Raw genomic sequence first — 20,594 nt, forward strand, 5'->3', positions numbered from 1 at the left:
TACTCGCAGCTCCCGCTCCAATTTGCTGGCTATTCCCCTACTCCTCATAGAGGTCATGGGGGAGAGAGGGTGATTAGGGGAGGACAAATCCAGTAGAAAGTGTGGGGTCCCAGTGGACTACGACATGAAACGGTGTCTCAGAGTTTGAGAAACTAGAAAGGCCTTCCGTCCTGTCCCTTACACAGAACACTACTTGGGGCTGGGGGATGGATGCTATGACCCTTCAAAGCCCTATCTGAGAGCCCATGTTCCTCAGTGCTTGGGCATTAAAAGGAACATCGGGAGAAAGTGCCCATGAATCCCAAGCTCCAGACCTTGGCTTTCTCCCAACCTCTTCCCATCCTGGGAGTTTGTGGGCAGTGAGCGAGTGACACAGGCTACCCAGGAGCACCTTGTCCTTGACACCAAGTTTATCTGGAAAGGGCAGAGCCTTAGTGATAGCTGGAGAGGGAAGAAGGTGGGGGGAGCTTTGGGAGGAGCCAAGTCAAGCAAGAGTGGGAGGTTCCTGAGTCCCAAGGAGGTTGGTAGGTGGGGTCTGGGAGATAGCAGGAGGGTCCTGGGAGTCAGTGGGAGGATCTGAAGTCAGTGGGAAGAGTCCTGGCATAGGTGGGGAGAGTCTGGGATTAGCATCAGGAGTCTGGAGGCCTAGAGAAAGGACTGGGCTGGCTCTCTGAAGGAGGAGCCTGGCATCGGTGGGAGGAATCAGAGCATTAATGGGAGGTTCTAGGAGGCAGTGGGAGGGAAGGAGTACCATCAAGGGGTCAGTGGGCAGGGGAATGGTCAACAGGAAGGCACTGATCAGTGAGGGCTGACAAGTCCGAGGGTAAGGGTAGTGGGCTGGTCCTAGGGACCCTGACCACAAGCTCCATGGGCTCCCGAGCCTTGTTTCGATAAGCCCGGCGGATGGTATCTACTGCTCGCTGGTGGGTCACCTGCTCCAGGCTCTCTCCATCCACTGCCACGAGCTCGAAGCCAGCCTGGGGTGGGGGTGGGGAAATCACAGCCATCCCTTCTCAGGTCATCCCACCATCCAACCTCTCACCTCCAGCAGCTAGGACACTCCTCCCCATCTGGGTGGAGAGGATGGACAATGGGACTTTTGTGCCTGGGGCCTTGGGGGGCAGGGTGAAGCACAGACAATAGCCCTTTGTCCCTTGGGGATAGGGGTGGAACAGGATGGGCCACCCTCAGGCCCAGGCTGGCATGAGGGGAAAGATTTCTCCCTGGGCTGGTTCATCTTGCCGGCCTGACCACCACCCCCACTCCCCCACCCCCACCCCTCCACCCTTCCACCCCCCCCCCTCCCGCACCTAAGCCACCTCCTGTGACCTGGTTTAAACCTGTCTGGCTGGAAGATGAGCAGGTTCTGCCCACCCCCCACCCCCATTCCCCAATTCAGCTCTGGACCTTGGGAGTGGGCTTGGGTACTCTTCACCCACCTGCAGGGCCCCACTGAGGAAGGCAGCCCCCCCAGGGAAGATCTTCTCTATCTTCACCATGGGCTGCACCTTGGACTCAATGCCCCCAGAAATGCTGATGCCTATTGAGAGAGAAGCACTGGGTGAGTGTGCGGCCACTCCCCTCACCCGAGAGCTCCCAGAAGAAACCCAGCACCCCAGCACCAAGTCTTGACCCCAACTTCTCCCAAATCCCCAGATTCGGTTCCCACTCAGTCTTTGACTCCAAAAATCCTCCAGTCCCCACCCCCTCCAATCTCAAACCTCCCCAATAGACCCCCATATCCAAATCTTAACACCAGACCCCCGAGTTGTACCCCAAAACCAAGGCCAGGAATCTCATCCAAACCCAAGGGTCCCGTCTGCCAGGCCCAGTCCCATGTGGACTCACCCAAGGACTGCTTCATCTTAGACAGCGTGACTGTCCTCAGCTCCCCGCCAGGGGCCTTCTCGGTGGCCTCCCTGGCTGTCCTGCCAGTTCCATTCTCAGAGTGGCCTTGAGGGCTCCCTGCCTTGGCTGCTTGCTCATCCACAGGTCGTGGAAGAGGGGGCCTGGCCTTGCGAGGCTTGTGGTAGCGCCCGTCAGCAGCACTCAGGGTGGGGATAGGTGCTGGGGATGGGGAGCGCCTGCGTCCCGGGGACTTGCCTCGGCACCGGCTGTGGCTGCGGCTGCGGCTGCGACTGCGGCTGCGGCTCTGAGCCAGGCCCTGGCTCTGGCTCTGCCGCGGGTCCTCTGGGGTCAGGGGTTCCGTCAGCAGCCAGTTAGGCCTTGGGGGCCGGGGAGTGACAGGAGGTGGCTGGGGAGGGGGGGTGCTGGTGCTTCCATGTGGGGCGAAAGCATCTACTGGCACATCTTGGAGAGGGGGGATCCCTTTATGAGGATGGTGGGGAGCAGAGGCCCCCAGGGAGAGCTGGAGGCCGCCCAGCTGCTCCCTCAGTTCCCCATTGTCATCCTCCTCTGAGAAGCCGTTCACAGGCAGCAGGTAGAAACCTCCACGACTGTCTGGGGAAGAGGGTCAAGGTCAGGCTGCCCATCCTCACCAGCCCAGGCCACCCTGCCAGGCTCCAGTCCTTGCCTTTGCTGGTGGAGGGCGCGTGAGACCCTGGCTTGGTCGGCTCAGGCCCTCCGGTAAGTGTTCCCACAGGGAGGGACTCTGCCTAGGTTCCCGGCTAACACAGTACTTGAAAGCTTTCTATCACAGTCTATGTCTTAGAAAAAACATGACTCGCACACCAAACTGGTCATTTCTCAGAGATTATTACGTAGAAGGAGACTAGATTTAAAAAGTGAGTGGGTTTAAAACCAATTATTAAGTAAATAATAGTACAGGTGATGAGTGGCAGTGATAAATGTGACTCTGGGGGACAAGGGATTTCCTTCAGGGGACCAGATGGTGTTCTGAAGCCATGACACCCTATGTGGGGGCAGGGATGGAAGACCCGTTCTCCCTTCCCCAGTACCCCAGGGATGTGCCCCCTCCCCCAGCGCTGGGACTCCGACTGACCAGGCACAGGTGTAATGAGGTGACGCTTGGGCGGTGTGTCCTGCCGGGCTGGTCTCAAGGCAGGAGGCCGCACTGCTGGGAAAGGAGATCCCCTCAGAGGCCTGGGCCCCTGCCAGGCTCCATGATGGACACAGCTGAAGGTCATGTCTGCCTCCTCTCCCCTGGGAGGCCCTCTTGCCATCCCCAGCTGGGGCCCGGAATCTGTGCGTCCTACCCCCAGCTGCTGACCTGCCCGGCTCTTAAGGGCTTCAAAAGCCTCCAGCTCCACGGGCATCACCATGCTGTCGAAGCGGCCGAGGTCGGTGGGGGCCACCACGCTCCTGGGGGAGGGCGAGAGATGAGAGGTGGGCAGGGGCACAGTTCTGGTGGGGTATAGTAGGGGGAGTTCTCTGGGGTCTCCTTTCTGCCCCCAAGCCCTCCCCACAGCCTCCACCCCACCTGATGTCCCTCAGAAGCAGCAGCTTCGCGGGTCTGTCCAGAATGGCCAGCAGGGGCCTCACGAGGTCCTCCACGCCGCCCTCATGCACGTACTGCAGAGAGAGGTGCCGCAGGTCACCCAGCGGCCGGGACATCCAGAGCTGGGGGGAGGGGCTGCGTGGGCCTGTGGGGTTCCCCATGTTTAGGAAAGCTGCTCCCCATCCCCAGGCTGTCCCCAGGACAGGGCAGTGTTGGTGACTAGGGCGAAGCCTGCAAGTGAGCTAACAGACCTATAATAGCTGGTGGGGTGGGCGGGGGGCAGCAACGGCTTTGGGACGGGCCCTTTCCCATCTGGTCTCTCATTTAGTGACGCTGAGAGATAACACGAATTATTCTCATTTTACAGACTGAGGAAACTGAGGATCAGAGAGAGAAGGACTTTACCCAAGGCCACACAGATAAGGAAGTGTGAAGAGCGATTGGAACCTGAGAAGTCAGGCTCCCGCCAGCTTCGGTGCGGAAAAGGATGTGCGGGCTGTGGACTCTCCTCCCCGCCCCCACCTTCCAGGCAGAAGGAAGGAACCGGGGCCAAACGCTAGGCTCTGGGCCCGCTGGGCCCAGCCTGTGTCTGCACAGTGACCTACCAATTAAGCTTTGTTCAGTGCTGGAATAGGGACCTTGGGGAAGGGGTGGCTCGACAGAAAGCCTCTCCAATCAGTCCCCGGCGGGGGCGGGAGTGGAAGCCCTTCTGCCTGGCACTGCCCGATGCCACCAGCCACACCCCACCAACGCAGAAAAACTGGCAAACGGAACACTGGGAGCCTCCCTTTTTGGACAACACACTGCCCCCTAGTGGTGGAATGGAGACAAGTACTGATTCAGAGGGGCGCGCGCGCGCGCGCGCACACACACACACACACACACACACACTTTCTCTCTCTCTCTCTCTCTCTCTCTCTCTCCCTCCCCCCCCCCCTTCATCCTGGAAAGGAATAAACACAGACAGCAAGCCCTGGTGGTCAGAGTGAGACATTATAAATTTCAGGAAATAAAATATAAACTATGTGGTCCTAAACACACATAAAGTTACAGGGACTCACACATACACGTGTCCAAAATACACCTCCTTATGTCTGGAGAGAGAGATCTATGATTGCACAGAATCTGTCACATAGGTACACACTTCAAGGCCACAAATCAGCATTCAGCTCCTACTAAATGTCACACCCTGTGCTGGCAGTGGGGGCACACGATGAAGACCCTGTTCCAAATCCTTCAGAAGTCAGTCTAGCGGGAAACGTGGGGCAGAAGGAGCCAAGTGCCCCAGTGGACTACACAACACTGGCAGTGGGGCAGAGGGAATCTCAGAGGAGCGTGCGAAGTCCGGGATTGGCTTCCTGGAGGCAGCGACCTTTACCCTGACCCCTCTTGGTAGGTTTGTTTCATTTACATTTACTCTTAAGGATACAGGCAGGGAACAGCATGAATACTCAGAGGAAAGTGCCCTAAGGGTGGGGTGGAATAATGGATAGAAGGAAGTTTAGCTTGACTGCGGGCTACAAGAAGGGCCTCCATGTAGGCTGCATAGGTTGGGACTGCGGGGTGAGTGGTGGCCCAGCGTTGTGCGGTTCATCACATGTGTAAACCCTAGGCAGTGGCCAACAGAAGATGACGAGGTGGTGACATGGCAACCATGGGAAGGCTGAGGTTCGTGGCTGGGGAGTCAAAGCAGGGAAGGCCTTGAATGTGAGCCTGAGAAACTTTCTCTGTTCCACCAAAGGTAAGAGATTGCAAGGGGATTTGGGGAGTGTCAAGTGATCCAAGATGGGGTTTCTAAAGTCTGGCCTGGTGGCCATGGAGAGCTGACACAGAGGAGAGAGAAGGAAGGCCTAGGGTTTGAGGCCACACTTTTGAGTCTTTAGGGGAGATTTACTAGTCATTCCGAGCAGAGCTCCACCCCAGAGGGTCTGATTGCTTTGGTGAGGCATGGGTCAGGTTTGGGGGGTATGCAGGTGCTGTGGGGGTGCAGTGAGAGGTGGTCCTGGCTTGGAGAGGGTGGGAGGAACCGAGGGCTGATGGAAAAGGAGCTGAGCCAAGAAATGGACACAGCGCGCCACCTAATGGCCAGAGCCAGAGGTGCAAGCTCGCGGAAGTTGGTGCTTGGGTTCCCACTCAGCACTGAATTGAGGGTGGTGACAAGAGTTTAGCCCAAAGGCCCTAGGTGCCCCCCAACATGCACCCCATCTGTGGCTCTGCTGTCAACCAGGCCTCGGGAAAGGGATGCATGAATTATTGTGTCTCAGTCTCCAGTTGATATGCACTTGCCTTAGCTAGACACAAACACAGACGCACGCAAACCTAGGTAGCCCACAGGCACACAGTTGTGCACATCACACAGACAAACAACACAGCCCCACTCCGACCAGGCTGAGGGCGTGGGGGGAATCAGAAGCGACTTCCTGGAGCCCCTGGAGCTTGTTCTTGCGTGCGGGCTTAATGTGCGCTGATGCCGCCACCTCACGGGGACATCAGGACAAGAAACCCGGGGACTCTGAGACAGGACAAGAGCAGAGGGCCTTCTGATCCCCCTGAAGGGGGAGGCTGTGCCTCCCACAGCCTCCCCAACATCCAGGCCACAAGGACTCCCTCACATCTAACTTGCACTCCACCCTGGAGCCCCACTTTCTGTTTGAAGTAGAAGGAAACAGAACAACAGTGCAGATGCTGGGGGAGGCTTGAGGTGTGTATGGGGAAGTGACAAAGGATTACTTACTTGGGTAACAGGGGAGGGGGGGTGGCATCAAGTCAGCCTGTGGGCTGACCCAGGTATAGAGGGAGGCAGGGGTTCCGGGAGAAGGCTGGGCTTTTGAGGAGCTCGAAGGCAGTGACCACATAGACTCATGTCCTCCGACTCATCACCTGTCCAGTTCTTTCTCTCCTTAGCTGAAACATCACCTGCTCAAGGAGGCCCTCCTAGACCACACCACCTAATTTGTACCTTTTGGGTTATTTTCTCCTGTTCTTTCCTTTCCTAGCACTTGACATGATTTGTCACTATGAGTATTTAGGTTCTAATTATTGTATCTCTTCTTCCTGTCTGTGAGCTCAGTGTGTGTGTGTGTGTGTGTGTGTGTGTATGCGCGCGTGCGTGTACACGTGTGCACGTGCACAACAGGAGTGACTTCTGCTTTTACCGACCACTGGCCTCATGGCATCAAGCTCAGATACTGACCAGAGACTGTGGCCTGAATGAATAAGGGACTAGGTGGCTGGGTGACCGCGGGCTGGAGCTGGGCGTAGGCCGGAAGCTCACCCGGGAGCAGTGGCGGGTGATGGCCAGCACTTCATCGTCAGTCAGCAGCCGTCGGGCCAGGTCCTGAATAAGAGGCCGCCGGCTCTCCCAGGCTTGCACCTGCTCATCCATGCTGGGCAGCTGACTGGAGGGGCTCCCTGACCTGGCAGAGAGCAGGGCCCGGCCCCTCTCCCGCTCTGCAAGGAAGGAGCAAAGGCATATGATGATGGAGCCAGGAACCCTCAGGGGAAGAGACAGGGGCTTCTCTCAGTGGGTTCAGACCCCAGAACAGGTCAGCTGAGAGGCCTAGGTACTGCTGACAGAATCCCAGCCTAGCCCCAGATCTCCCCACCGTGGTCTCCTGTAACGATCTGCCCAGCAAGGGAGCTCCAATCCAGACCCTTTGGCCCCCAACACAGACCCCTAAACTAGTCTGTCCCTTGCTGGTGTCCTATGAAGAGTCACTGTCATAGTACTCAATGGAGTTCTGGCCCAGGCTCCCTTATTCCCCAAAACCTGTCTTTAGGAGTCCCTCCATGTACCCAGTTCTCAAAAATGCACCCCAATATCTCTCTGCAGCCCTGTCTCTCCTGGTAAGCTTAGCCTAGCCTAATTCTTTAGTTGCCTCCAGTATGCACTCAATCCCTCATGCATGTCCCCAACTGAGTTCAGCCCAAAGCCCGTTAATTGCCCCCAACATGCACCCCATTTGCGGCTCTGATGTCAACCAGGCCTCGGAAAAGAGATGCATGAATTACCGCGTCTCAGTCTCCAGGTGACAAACTTCTGCACGGGCCCCACTGCCCCTGCTGTGGAGAAGAAAGGCTCAGTGGCGGGCCCTGGCTCCCAATCTGAACACAGGGCTTGGAGGGCTCAGGGGTGGCTGGGTCACTGGCTGAAATGAAGAACTCAGGCTGGAAGGAGGTAGAATGGGGAGGCAAGAGTCCAGGCCACTGAGGTCTTCAGGGACCACGGTCCCCTAGGGACTTCATTCATAGGCCGTGGGGAGTCAGTGAAAGTTTGAGATCGAGAGAGGGTACAGTTTGGGTTCTGCTTGTGGAAATTCATTTAGAAGCAAAGAACAAAGCTTGAGGGAGCACCTACCTTCAGGGGACAGAGAAAAAAAGAGGAGCCTTTGGAGGAGAGAGAGGGGTATCCAGAGGGATAGGAGAAGCGTCAGGTGAGAGCAGGGCCCAGGGGGCTGTGGAAAAAGAAGTGGGTTGAGGAAGTGGGGCTGGCCTGGCCAGATCTGAAGAGCTTGTCTCTTCCGTGGGACTCTCACCTTAGCCCCCCAGTAGGGGCTGGGTCCAGATCCTCATCCCATCATTCTTTTTGCCTACCCTACCTCCACTCTCCCTCCACACACAGCACCGCAGTTTCATCTGGGGATCTCCATTCTCAGTCCATGGGCTTCAGGGTGGGTCTGTGACTGAGGAAGGCCCATGAAAGTACCATGGGCCTGCCCCATTGGGCATGTGGCCCAGCAGGGCCAATGAGAGCCTGGGACTTCAGCAGGACCTCTTTAAGAAGCTCTCCTCTGTCCCTGGGTTGCTAAGTGGCAGTGCCATCTTCCCTCTGAGTGGGCAAAACCTGCAGGATAATGAAGCCAACCCAGGGGAAAGGGAAACCAAAGGGGAAGGGGAAGGGGAAAAACAGTTCTGATGAGACTGTTTAAACCTTTAGACCTCCTTACATCAGTAGCTGAGCTGAGAAGTGCTTTTAAACCTAATTTGAGTTGGGTTTCTGTCTTATACAACCCTGAGAGTCTTACTCATCCACTTGTGGTCCAGTCTTGGAGCCTCTCCTGAGAGACAAGAGGCCTCTCTGAGGGTCCTTTGGAAGCCCCTGTCTTAAGTGAAGCCTGCTCAGGCCCTTCCACTTGAGCCCTGATCTAGAAACAGCCTTGCCCAGGGATGATTCTAGAACTGGGTAGGTAGGGTCTGTGGAGCTCTGGCCAGGGCAGTTGAAGACAAATATTCCAGGAGAGACGTGCCCTACCCACCTCAGAACCAAGAGCACAGAGACCTGACCCAAGCCCTTCAACTTCCTGGCTAGGCTGTGGCTCTATCAGTTTTCCTTTCTGTAAAGTGGGGAGATGAGACAGTTTAACAATGACCACTGCGTTTTCTGAGGACCTTCTGTATGCCAGACAATGTCCTTAAGTGATTTACATACAACCATTCTCTTATTCCTCACCATTCCTGAAGAAATAGGTAATCACTACTCTCACGCGACTCATAAGCAAACAGGCTTATGGGGGCAGGTAGCGACTCCCAGCTGGTAGAAGGCAGTGCAGGAGTTCAGCCCAGAGCTGCTGGATGCCAAAGTGGGCTGTACTGCCTTCCTCCCCGTCTCTCATCCTGCTTGCTTACCTTTTTCCGGGTCTAGGCGGGGGCGGGGCTTGGCTGGGCTCCCTCCATCCAGCGTCCAGGCCTCTCTGTGCCCATCACCTGCCAGCCGCCCCTGCCGCCCTCCCTTGAAGAAGAGGTTCATCAGTGTCTTGGAGCGCTGCAGGGCCCCCTTTTCCCCAGAGGACCCCAATTTCTTCTTCCGCTGCTTCTTCTCCTCTGCAGACATGAGGGAGCACCCAGGGTGCTGGGGTGGTGGGCAGAAGGGAAGGCCGAGGGGCGGGGGTATGAAGAGGGGCAGAGAGGAGGGGCAGGAGGGGCAGACAGGACCCCCAGCCTTGTGGGGAGGTGGGGATGGACATAGGTGGGCTTCCCCCTTCACATTCCACCTCTCCCCCCACCCACGGCTCCAGCTCTGTGAGGACTCTCCGAGAAGGCCGGGGTGTGTGTGTCTGTGCCTGTGTGTGTGTAGGGTGGCAGGGATGGATTAGGGCTGGTTTGGGGCCCAAAGCTGACAGGAGCTGGGACTGGATCTGAGGGTGGGTTTGGGGCCCGGACCAGTTGACAATGGGGCCCAGAGTGGCATCTCAGTGCATTCTGGGGCTGGAAATGAGGCCGAGTCGAGGCCTAGAGCCAAGGGAGGGCCCAGGGCTGGATGTGCGGCAGGCGTTTTACTGGGAGCTCTGGAGAGAGCATCAGCCGCCCCTTCCCTACATACCCCACAAGGTCAGGTGGCTCTGGGACCTCGTGATGGGGGGCCGCGGCCGGCTCAGGGCCAGCAGCAGAGCAGTCTTCGGGGACTCGGAGAGCGCAGAATCCAGGCGGTGGGCAGGCCAGGGTCCGTTGGAGCGGATGGCAGTGTCCCTGAGGATGACGGTGGGCCTCACGCTGCACCAGGTCTCCACGTGGCCCCCCACGTCAGGCTCTGTCTGCATGGCTGTGTCTGCCCGCCCCCAGCCTGGGCCCCAGCTGCCTGGCTCGTCGGGCCCCAGGCAGACATCCATGCGGTCGGAGGGCAGGGAGCCCGAGCCTTCAGCGGAGCTGTAGGGGGCACTGGAGGCATAGGAGGAGACGCTGGAGCTGCTCTCAGAGGCGGGGGACAGCTGCTGCAGCACCCCGTTGCTCACTGCAGGCAGTGGGGAAGGCAGGGGCATCTCAGGGGAAGGCCGGACAGCTTCAGGGCCCTGCCAGGGTTGCAGACCACCTTGGGTATGGGGCTGGGTGAGTGTTGGGTAGCCGCAGAGGCTGGAAGCACGGGCTCTGGGGAACCGGTGGCTCAGCAGTCCTGCCCCTGACTTGTTGAGAGACCTTAGGCGAGTCCCTTCTCCATTCACGGCAGCCTCCCACCCCCACCCCACCTGGAACTCCAGAGCCAGGGGAGCCAGGAACTGAACCTGCAACTTCCAGAGGGGAGCCCAGAAATGGCTCCGGGCAGTGAGGAAGTCCCACGCAGGTTGCTCCTCCTGCCCAATTAGTCCTCAGAGACTCTGACCCACTGTCGGGCCTCAGCCCTTTCCCTCCAGCCCAGGGCCTGAGCCACTTACATCGGTCCAGCCAGCAGTACTCAGAAACCATCTCTTTGTAGGCAGGGTACCGGCCAGTCTCCTGGGAAGATCGTGGTGGGCATAGGAGGGCATGGGGGAGTAGGTGAGAAGGGGGTGGGTGAGAAGGGGGAGTGACGGGATAGGAATAAACTTTCCAACTCCATCTCTCTCCTCCAAGTTCATCACGCTCGAGACAAATGGGCTACTTTATGTCTGAACATGCCAAACTCCTCTGTAACTCAAGGCTTTGTATTTGCTGCCCCTTTGGTCTGGATTCTCTTCCTTCCTCCTTCTCCTCATCTTCTGGCTAGCTCCTTCTCCCTCTGCAGGTGTCAGCCCCCTAGAGAGACCTGCCCTGACCCCCAGGCTAAAAGCGCCTTCCTCAATGACCCCTCCCCTTTCTCTATTAATTTCCTTACAGCATTTGTCAGTCAGCATGCATCCTGTTGGCCTGGCTCCCCCCACCCCAGGACCCCCCACCCCTCGTAGCAGAGACTTCTTCTGTCTTGCTCACTGTGGTAGCCCCAGCACCTGGCAGAGAGGCTGTCACGCGGTACCTATTCAAAAATGTTGAGTGAATGAACGAGGGGCAGAGTAGGAGAGAGGAGGAGTGTTTGGGATCATGTGAGAGGAAGGAAAGGGAGAAACGGGCTGGGGGAGGGGGTTGCGGGAGAGGAAATCAAGTGGCAGAAGGCGGGGAGGAATGGCAGAGGAGGCTCTGAAGAGCGAGATGGGTGAAGGCTAGGGAAGGGAGGAGAGCAGAGCGGGGCCGGAGTGGGGCCGGAGTGGGTTCCAGTGGAGAGAGAGCCGTCCCTCCCCTGCAGCCAGAGTGAGAATGACATGATCCTCAGGCAAGTGTGAGACCCACATGAATCATGAATGCAGGTGCCTCCCCTGAAATCCAATCTCTGGCCCCAGCCCAGCCTCCTTGCCCTGTGCCCAGGCCCCTCCCAAAGCCACAGCTAGTGCCCACCCTCTGGGCAGGATGCTTTCTCCTTCCACTCCTGCACCTCCACCACTCATCGGAAAGGGCACTGCCCTCCAGGTCTGGGGAGCAGGACTGCAAGCAGGTCCTGCTGCTGGCCAGCTGAGAAAGTGACCGTGATTCCTGAATAACTCTGCCTCTCTGAGCCTCTGTTTCTTCTGTGCAGTAGGGATGAGCATAATGTCTGGCCCTCACAAATGGCTATGGAAAAGTCCTAAGTTGTAGGGCAACAGATATGAAGTACTAGAGAGGTCTAGAAAGTCCTTCCTATAGTCTGGCCTCTCCCTAACACCCACAGTCCTGCCCACCTTGATGGTCAGCATGATGTGTGTTTGGCCCTTCAGCACCTCCACGGCCTGGCTGTGGCTGATGTCGTCGAACCTGACGCCGTTGGCCGCCAGGACCTGGTCCCCCACCTTGATGCCATTCTCCTCGGCCAGCCCACCATGATCCACTCTGGGGTCAGACAGGAGGCAGTCTGAGAGGCCACCTGGCCTACCCTCCCTCACTTAGATACAGGAACACCCCAGCCAAAATCTTTGACCCTCCTCCTGGAGCCCCCCACCCCTACACAGGCCCCACCCCTAACCTAGGCCCTCCTTGGATCATGCGGTTGGCTGAGCCTTCTTTGCCAACCCGTCTCCACTGCACGCCCTGCCCCAACCCTCACTTGGACACATAGATGCCCAGGCCAAACTCCTTGCCCCCGCGGATGTTGAAGCCCAGACAGAAGTCGTCCGACGTGGTGTACAGGTGGACAATGCGGCGCACGCCATCCTCCGAGCCGCTGTCTGACGGCGTCGAGCTGCACTTCTCCACCACCAGCCGCCGATTCACCACGTCCACCCTGGGACAGCAGCAAGCAGCCATCAGTCTGGGCCCCCCCAGGCCGCCACCAGGCACCCCCTCTCTTCCCAGCATCCCCGACGACTGCACAGGTAAGGGGAGGTTGCCTTGGGGGACTCCCCAGTCCTGAGCCCTTCAGTGGGAAGTCCCCTTCATCAGGTAGGGAAACTGCCCTAATTTCCTCTCTCTGTGGAGCAGCCCATTGTGCCACGGCTCCTCTCACATCCCCACAAGAGCCCTGAGGGTGAGGAGCTGTTACTATGCCCAGGCTCCGGGGAGCGGGGAGCGATGGCAGCACTGGGGGCAGGACCGCTGGCATCTGAGACAGAGCTGGGAGGAGGGTTGGGGGACAGACACGGCCTTGTCTCATTGCAGTGTCAGGCCTTGGGATCACTGTGTTTCCAGCACCAGGGGGACAGAAAGAGCAGGAGCCAGGGATAGCCAAGTCCCACGCAGAGCCCTTTGTCTCCTGCCTCTCCTGCCGTGGGCTGGGTGGGCTGGACAGGGTGGGGCAAGGTCAGGGCCGGGACCAGGCCTTCTCACCATGTGGTCTTCTCCTTGGAGAACCTGATGCCCGGCACTCGGCCCATGCGTCTCACCGTCAGGTGCAGACGGCTGCTGCCTGTGAGCACTTTCACGGCGCTGCCCATGGTGGTGCTTTCCAGGCTCAGCCCATTCACCTCCGTGATCTTGTCCCCCACGCACAGGCCAGCCCGCTCTGCACCAGGGGAGGGGGGCAGCTGGCATGGGCCTCTTGGGACAATTCCCCCAGGGCAAAACTAAGCCTTCCACTGCCCCCCCACCCCCCGCAACCAGGCTTCCTTCCACGCGATTTGGGGTCCCCAGATGAGGTCTGGGTATTCCTCATTAGACTAGGGACTTGTCCATTAGCCCACTCCATCTGGGGAGGCGGCCCCATTTCCCCATTAGATCAGTCCCTCCAAAGCTGAGGACCCTTTCCTGTCATCCCTGAAAATAGGGCTCCAGAACCCCAGTGAGGTGGGGACTCATACCCTCAGCCAGCACCTCCCTCCAGGGGGCCCTGCTCACCTGCACTGCTCCCCTCCTCCACCTTGCTGACGAAGATGCCCAGGCCGTGCTCAGAGCCGCCCCGCACACTGAAACCCAGTCTCCCTGCTGGACTCTTCTCCACTCGGACAGCGCGGATGATATCACTCTCATTACTGTTGGCTGTGTGGTGGCGGGAGCAGGGAGGGACACGGGCATGACTCCCATGTCCAGTCTGGGCACAGAGGGCCTCTGGGTTTCCCAGTTTGGGCTGGGTTGTTAGGCACAGATACCTAAGGCCTAAGGGCAGCCAATTTCTGAGTTCCCTCTCGGTGCCTTTGAGAGTATGGGTCAGGGAGAGAGTATGGGAACAAGCAGGACAGGGCTCCATATTAGAAGATGCTCTTCTCCTTCCCTGATTATATAGGGGTGTGTGTGTTTCTAGTGCTAACTAAGCTTCTCACTCCCACAGGCCTGGGATAGAACAAACTCCTAAAACCCCTGCCACTCTGAGGGTCAGGTGGATAGAAAAGAAATTCAAGGTTCCATTCTATGGGGCAGAGTTGAGCCAAGTTTGAGCTCTTCATCTTGAGCAGAAAGGAATATTCAAGCTCTGTCTTCAAATAGTTGAAGGGCTATTCTGTGAAAGGCATTGGATGTTTTTGTCTGTGTAACCCAGATGGCAGAACCAAGCTCAATAGTGGACTTCCATGGAGGCCAATTTAGTAGGGAAAAACTTTCTAAAACCTTCAGCTGTTAGACAATGGAATGAGTTTTCCAAGGGAGATAGTGAGTTCCCCATCTTTGGAGGCATACAAGTTGGCACTTGATAAATCCCTGTCTGGGGTGTTGTAGAAGGATCTCTGAGGCCCCTTCTATCTCTTAGACTCTATGATTCTGAAGGTAAGGGCTCAAGGAGCTACGTGACTAGATGAGGAGGGAAACCCAAAACACCACTCTGCTGCAGTATATGCCCAGAGCTCCCAGAGTGGTCCTCTCCATCAGCACTGGGGAACGTCAGAGAAGCAGGCTTCCCAGGAGCTGCAGTTGCCAGGGAAGGTGTTTGGGAAGACAAGATGGGTGAGCAGAAAGGGAGGGCGCCAAGAGGGAGGGGATGGAGTGAGCAAAGGCTTTGAGGTGGGTCCTTGAGAAGGTCTTCAGTTAGAAAAGTTAAGAAGACTGGAGAGGGAAGCTGGGTCCCAGGTGAGAAGGTGAGATCTCTTCTTGGGCAAGGCTTACTCTAGAGGTATTTGAGAGGGAGAACTCTCTCTCTCTATCTCTGTCTCTGACACACACACACACACACACACACACACACACACACTTCTGCTTGATGTACGAGAAATCAGGTTACAATACATGACCAGAGCAGCTCTGGAAGAAATCTCCAAGGGCAGCCTGTGGGTAGGGGATGGTGCAAGACAGATATGTGTGGCATCCTGAGGCTTCCTGCCTAATTCTGTCTGCACACATCTCAACCCAGCACAGGAGTCTGTGGCTCTCCTGTCCCCCAACCCTCTTTCTTCTCAGTTCCTCCCTGGGCCCTTCCTAGGGCCCTGGGCCAGTGGGCTGCCAATCTCTAGTGTTGAGCATAGGAGCTTGGGGCCTCTAAGGATAGACACTTCGCTACCTCCACTGGCCTACCCCTGCCCACTGACCACCCACTCCAGGAGCACACAGCCTCCTCACTGTCTCTTCACTCCCAGTCTTGCCCCCTTTGGGCCATTCTCTACACAATGGCCACAGCCAGCCTTTACAGATCAGTCCTGCTTATTAAAAACTTCAGCACATGCTCCTGCTTCTAGAAGGAACTCCACAGTCCCCTAGGCCCAGTAAGGCCCTCTGTGGGCTGTCCTCAGCCCACCTTTCTCCCTTCATTGAGCTTTGGCCATCCCAACCTCATTGAGCTTTGGCTACACTGACCTCTCTCCTATTCCTCTCACAGGCTAATCATTTCAGTGTTCCCTCAATCTGTGAAACTCTTGCCCAGAACTTCATAAAGCCAGCTCCCAATCTGCAGCCCCTCCTGGTCCACACAGCACTTTCTCTGAGAAGCTTTCCTGGTCTACCCTCCCTAAAGTCCCTTCCTTTCCTCCCAGGAGACCTCTATTAGAGTGATTCTCAAACCGTGCCCCCCAGGTCACCAGCAGTACTTAGGAACTTATTAAAAATGTGTATTCTTGGGGTACCTGGGTGGCTCAGTTGGTTAATCAACTGACTCTTGATTTCAGCTCAGGTCATGATCTCAGGATCCTGGGATCGAGCCCTGCAACAGGCTCTGAGTTCAACATGGAATCTGCTTGTCCCTCTCCCTCTGCTCCTCCCCCTGCTGTCTCTCAAATAAATACATTTTAAAATTTTTTGTTTATGTATTTGACAGGCTCTCCGTTGAGCAGAGACCTTGATGTGGGGCTTGATCCCAGGACCCTGGGACCACGACCCAAGCCAAAGGCAGAGGCTTTAACCCACTGAGCCACCCAGGTGCCCCAATACAATTTTTTAAAAGACTTTTTATTTATTTATTTATTTGGCAGACAGAGATCACAAGCAGGCAGAGGGGCAGGCAGAGAGAGAGAGGGAGCCAGGCTCCCTGCTAAGCAGAGAGCCCGATGCGGGACTTGATCTCAGGACCCTGGGATCATGATCTGAGCCGAAGGCAGAGGCTTTAACCCACTGAGCCACCCATGCGCCCCACCAATACCTTTTTTTAAGTGTATTCTTGGGGCACCTGGATGGCTCAGTCAGTAGAGCATGTGACTCTTGATTTCAGGGTTGTGAGTTTGAGCCCCACATTGGGGTAGAGATTACTCAAAAATAAAATCTTTAAAAGAAAAGTATACTTTTAAAAAATGTGTATTCTTGGGCTTCGCTGCAGGTGCCCTGAATCAGAGGTTCTGGATGTGGGACCCCAGCAGCTTATCTTTTTACAAGCCCCTCAGGCAATTCTGATGTCCTCCCAAGTTTGCGAGCCACTACTCTATCCTACCATGCAAATTAGTGCCTCCAAGGGTCTTACCATCCTTTCTTATGACTGGCTTGCTCACATATTATTTATTGTCTGTCACCTTTCACTAGATTATAAATTCACTCATGGTAGGGACTTTGTAATCCTTTTCTGCCAATGTATCTCCAGTATGTTGCACAGCACTTGGTATCTGCCAAGGATTTTTTGAGTAAGTAGAAGAATAAATGGATGAAGGAGAGAGGGGAGGAAGGGCTGGTTTGGATCAGAGAATGAATTTTCTCTGGGACCCGCTGAGTTTGACAAGCTGGTGGGAAGTCACGGGGGTGAGGAGGGTCATGGTTTCTCCCTCCCCATTATGTCTCCCTTATCAGTTACTTTAGGCCTCTGGAATGGTCCAAATAGTAACAAGGAGGAAAGGTTCCGGGATGCAGTGACTGGAGAGATGTTTGTGCTCAGGTGGAAGGGAAAATTCTGAGCTCAGGGCCTCCCAGCCCAGATAGGGTAAGGGCTGGCTGGTGGAAGTCTGTCTGGCCCTCCCCTTAGCTGCAGCAGAAGCAGGGCTCAAGGGCGAGGCAGTTGGATAGAGCCATCCTGGAACTTCTGCAAGAGCATCTTTAGGGGGAGAGCGCACAGAGCCGTCACACCATAGTTGGGGCATTGTCTGGGGGGCTGTGTGAGGGGGATGTATATGTTCTTTTAATACAATGGGACCTAAAAAGGTCGTGCCCCACTCCCTTCCCTGTCCCCTACCACGTCCCTTAGCTCCTCTGCGGACTTTTGCTCTGTGACCCGAGTGACGGTGGTAAGCCTTGGTGCTCATTGGGGTGGGGGAGACCCAGATGATGGGAGTGAGCAGGCCTGGGCCACTGGTGCAGGAAGGCCTGCACCCTGAGCACCCCAGCAGCCGGGGTAGGGGACAGTGATGCCAGCTGGGTCAGAGGGGAGGAGATGGTTCTGAAAAGTCCACTGTGGGATCCAGCCAGAGGAGTTCTGCTGGCTGGGAAACAGAAGGGGAGCTGGAGATATTTATCACATCTGTCCCACAGAAAGCCTAGCCCCAGGGGGTGCCCATTCTGCTCCCCACCCCTGCTGACACTCAAGGTCCTGCCTTGTTCACTGCCTCTTTGTCGCCTCACATCTGTCACTGCAGCCAGACTGGCTCCTAATTGCCCCCCCCCCCCCCCCCCGCCCCATCAGGGCCTCCGCCCTGTGCTCTCCGTTTCCACTTCCAGCCCTGTCTGGGAAACCTCCATCCCAGCACCAACCTCTCTCATCGCTCTGTCTCTAAGCCCCACTACACTGTACATTTCTGGAAGGTGAAGATTGACCCTCGTTTTTCTCCAGGTCCCCCGCAGGACCTGGTGTAGAGCGGGTGTGCAATGTAACAGCGTGAAGCAATTGGGTCAGATCAGGTAACCCCCTGGTTCGGGGCCCAGGCCTGGGGCTCCCTCCTGGACCCTCAACCCTCCTCCTCTCCCCTCTCTTTAGAACATTTGCTACCCTACCTCTTTTTTTTTCTTCTGCATCTGAAATCTTTTTTTTTTTAATTATTTACTTATTTTACATAATCTCTACACCCACTTGGGGCTTGAACTCGTGTCCTGAGATCCAGAGTCATGAGCTCTTTGGACTGAGCCAGCCAGGCACCCCTGCACCTGAAATCTTTAATTCTGTCCCCCCAGTGGTCACTGAGTCCTTACAGCCCAGCATGGAGCTGGTCACACACTGGTTGGTTGATGGATAGAGCCTTCTCCATCCTGCTCCCCCCAGGCCGAGGGGCGAACACCAAGGGAAAGGAGAAAGGCGGAGACCTTAGGATGGAGCTGCCCATTCCATAGCCTACCTTGCTGGCTGGGGAGCTAGCACATCACACACACCTGTCCCTGCCTCCACACTCCTATCTCCCTCCTCCCACCTCTCTACAATCCTGCAACCCTATAGGGTTGGCCTGAACCTGAGGAAAGGGCTGAGGAGGAGGAGTGTGTGGCTAAACAGGGGCCCTCCACGCCCCACTGCTCTAAGACTCCCATCTCTCCAGCTCCTCCTCCCAGCGGGGCCCTTACCCCCACCCTCAGCGCCAGACCCGAGGTGGGCCCTGCTCGCACCTTCAATGGGGGAGTTGATGAGGATGACGCGGCCCATGGGCGATGAGGCTCGGATTCCGCGGGGGGGCCCGTTCAGCAGCCGCTGCTGCCTCTTCAGCAGGTATCGCGTTGCGGAGCCCGAGTCGCTGCCCAGGTGGCCGCGGGAGGAGAGGGAGCTCAGGGAGCCCGAGCTGAGGTCTCTGAGGCCCAGTGGGTCAAAGCCCACTGCAAAACCCTGCGCCATTGTGGCTAGCCTGGGCCGACGCCCTACAAGTCCAGAAGGAACCTGCTAGCCCTTGCAAAAAGGGCCCTGCGTGCCCCCCAGCTCCATGAGCCTTCTGTGCGGGGCAGGGGTCTCAGTACTGGGAGCGCCCCACCTCGGCTGCTTCTCGGGAGTGTGCGCTCCAGGCCTGCGGATGGAGAGCAGGGATGGGGACAATGGTGTAATCGCTGCCCTCGCTGTTCCTAGAACTTCCACCCTGGCCCTAATTTGAGCATCCTGTCGTCCCATGCCTTAGACCCCTCTCCTCTCCAGCCCCGGCCCAGCCCAGGCATCACCGCAAGACTTTCGGAGCCATTTCTACAAGGCCAGTGGGAGCCTCTCATTCACTCTTCATTCCGACTCTCAGCGGAGTCATCTACCCCAGTGCCCAGTCCTGGGTAGAGTGGAGATGGATTCTTGCGGGCCCTAGAGCTTCAGATGGTGTGAAGGAAATTGGGGCCAGGACAATTCCCTGCACACCTCTCCTTGTGTTTGTGGGTAGGGGGCTTGGATCTCTAGGGCAGGGCTTAAGGACCTGGGACAGCTGCAGCCAAGGGTCCCAGAGATTCCCCAACCACCACAGCTTCCTTGGTCCCATGCTGCTGTCCCCTCCGTCCCCCTCCTCTCTCCTCTAAAGAGGTAGCCAGGCTTTGGCGGAGGACCTGCAGGCTAGAGCCCCACAACAGTGCGCACAAAACCCGGAGCCAAGTCCCCCAGAGCAGCTCTGGGACTCAGAACGCAGCATCCCACCCTCGGGTCGGTCCTCTCGGCCCCCACCTCTCCAGCTTGGCTCCCCTCACCTGCTCGCTGATGCGGCGGCCGGCGGCCTCCCCCGCCCGTAGGCGCCCGCGTGCGCAGCAACCGGGGGAAACCTCGCCCGTGCTCCGCCCAGACTACGGGAATAAGGCGGCCTGCGTAGGTGCAGGCTCCCATTGGCTGCGACAGCCGCCAGTCACTGCCTCCGTCCCCTCCCTTGGGCACGCAGGACAGCAGTTTGTCACCTGGGCTGAGGCCGCTGGGTTCTGCCCGCTGCAGTTCGAGTTCTGATGCCTTACCCCTCCCCACGAACTTAGGGTTTGGGTCACGCCTCGTCCCTTCCCGCTACGGGTTCAGTGCAGGGGAGCCCAGAACCGCTTCTTCTCCAGGCCAAGCCAGACACTAGGGCTCTTGGAATTGCCACCCCCAAGGCCTCAGTGAGGGAATGGCACCTGGGCAGAGGGGGTGTAAGCATTCGGTTGGCACAGCGTGGGCTGGCACCTGGGTACGGGGCAGGCGTGTTCTCTGAGGTGACTGGGTGAGTTGTGAAGTGTGTGTGTGTGTGTGTGTGTGTGTGTGTACTGCCTTCTTTCACTTGCATCCTCCTTCTGTGTCGCTGTCTCTCCGGCCATTCAGTTCTGGAAAGGGCACAGGGTGGAGCCGCTGGTTCCACGACACTAGGGGGAGGAAGAATCGTTCTGATCCACTTGCTTGATGCAGACAGGGGTATCTTGAGCCTTCTGCCCCTACACATCCCAGGGCAGGGACTAGGGCCAAGGTCTGCGGTGCAGGCGTAGGGGGCAGAAGGAAACTGGGGACCCAGTGGAGCTAGGGGTTACAAGAGGCGGATAAGGAGAGGGCTGGAGGAGGAAAAGGGTGGGGACATGGAGAGGACACAGGCAGGAGGATAGACTGTGAAGGGCTGAGAATGCCGGAGTGCTGCGACAAGAGCTTGTGGGGACTGGGGTAGGAGCCCTGGGGGCCAATGAGGCAGAGGCCGCTGCCCAGGCGGCCATCTGGCAACAAGCCGGGCGGTAATCCGAGGCCCTCGGAGCGCACCATCAGAGGATGGCTCCTCCGCGCCGTGGAAGGCGCTGCGAGTCTTCGCCGGGGGAACCTAGACAC

The 20,594-nt window shown here is 57.3% G+C and overlaps 1 protein-coding gene across 6 annotated transcripts; it reads right to left on the bottom strand.

The window, feature by feature from the left end:
* Positions 1-481: 481 nt before the first annotated feature.
* On the bottom strand, positions 482-19,602 carry PDZD7 (PDZ domain containing 7). Of its 6 annotated transcripts, none has more exons than XM_082722363.1 (17): positions 19,514-19,602; positions 18,473-18,861; positions 13,445-13,585; positions 12,938-13,112; positions 12,219-12,395; positions 11,857-12,004; positions 10,564-10,624; positions 9,738-10,145; positions 9,044-9,238; positions 7,430-7,480; positions 6,693-6,868; positions 3,401-3,492; positions 3,191-3,282; positions 2,963-3,034; positions 1,849-2,460; positions 1,440-1,540; positions 482-977 (listed from the first exon to the last, which is right to left on the bottom strand). In XM_082722363.1, exons 2-17 carry the CDS (start codon positions 18,693-18,695, stop codon positions 762-764), a joined length of 2,940 nt encoding a protein of 979 aa, XP_082578489.1. In that variant the 5' UTR covers positions 18,696-18,861; positions 19,514-19,602; the 3' UTR covers positions 482-761. The 6 variants fall into 6 exon arrangements, 4 of the variants coding, with proteins under 4 accessions (XP_082578489.1, XP_082578488.1, XP_082578491.1 ...); XM_082722362.1 differs by having other exon boundaries at positions 2,963-3,037; XM_082722365.1 differs by lacking the exons at positions 482-977; positions 1,440-1,540 and having other exon boundaries at positions 2,277-2,456.
* Positions 19,603-20,594: the final 992 nt, after the last annotated feature.

The sequence above is a fragment of the Mustela nivalis genome (genome assembly GCF_964662115.1).
Source record: "Mustela nivalis genome assembly, chromosome: 2".
In the NCBI taxonomy this organism is placed as follows: Eukaryota; Metazoa; Chordata; class Mammalia; order Carnivora; family Mustelidae; genus Mustela; species Mustela nivalis.

Coding starts and splice junctions, on each gene's coding strand:
- PDZD7 (XM_082722362.1), bottom strand. CDS start 18,695: ATGGCGCAGGGTTTTGCAGTGGGCTTTGACCCACTGGGCCTCAGAGAC. Junction 13,113..13,444: donor GGAGGAGGGGAGCAGTGCAG/GTGAGCAGGGCC, acceptor CCCCTGGTGCAG/AGCGGGCTGGCCTGTGCGTG. Junction 1,541..1,848: donor TAAGATGAAGCAGTCCTTGG/GTGAGTCCACAT, acceptor CTCTCTCAATAG/GCATCAGCATTTCTGGGGGC.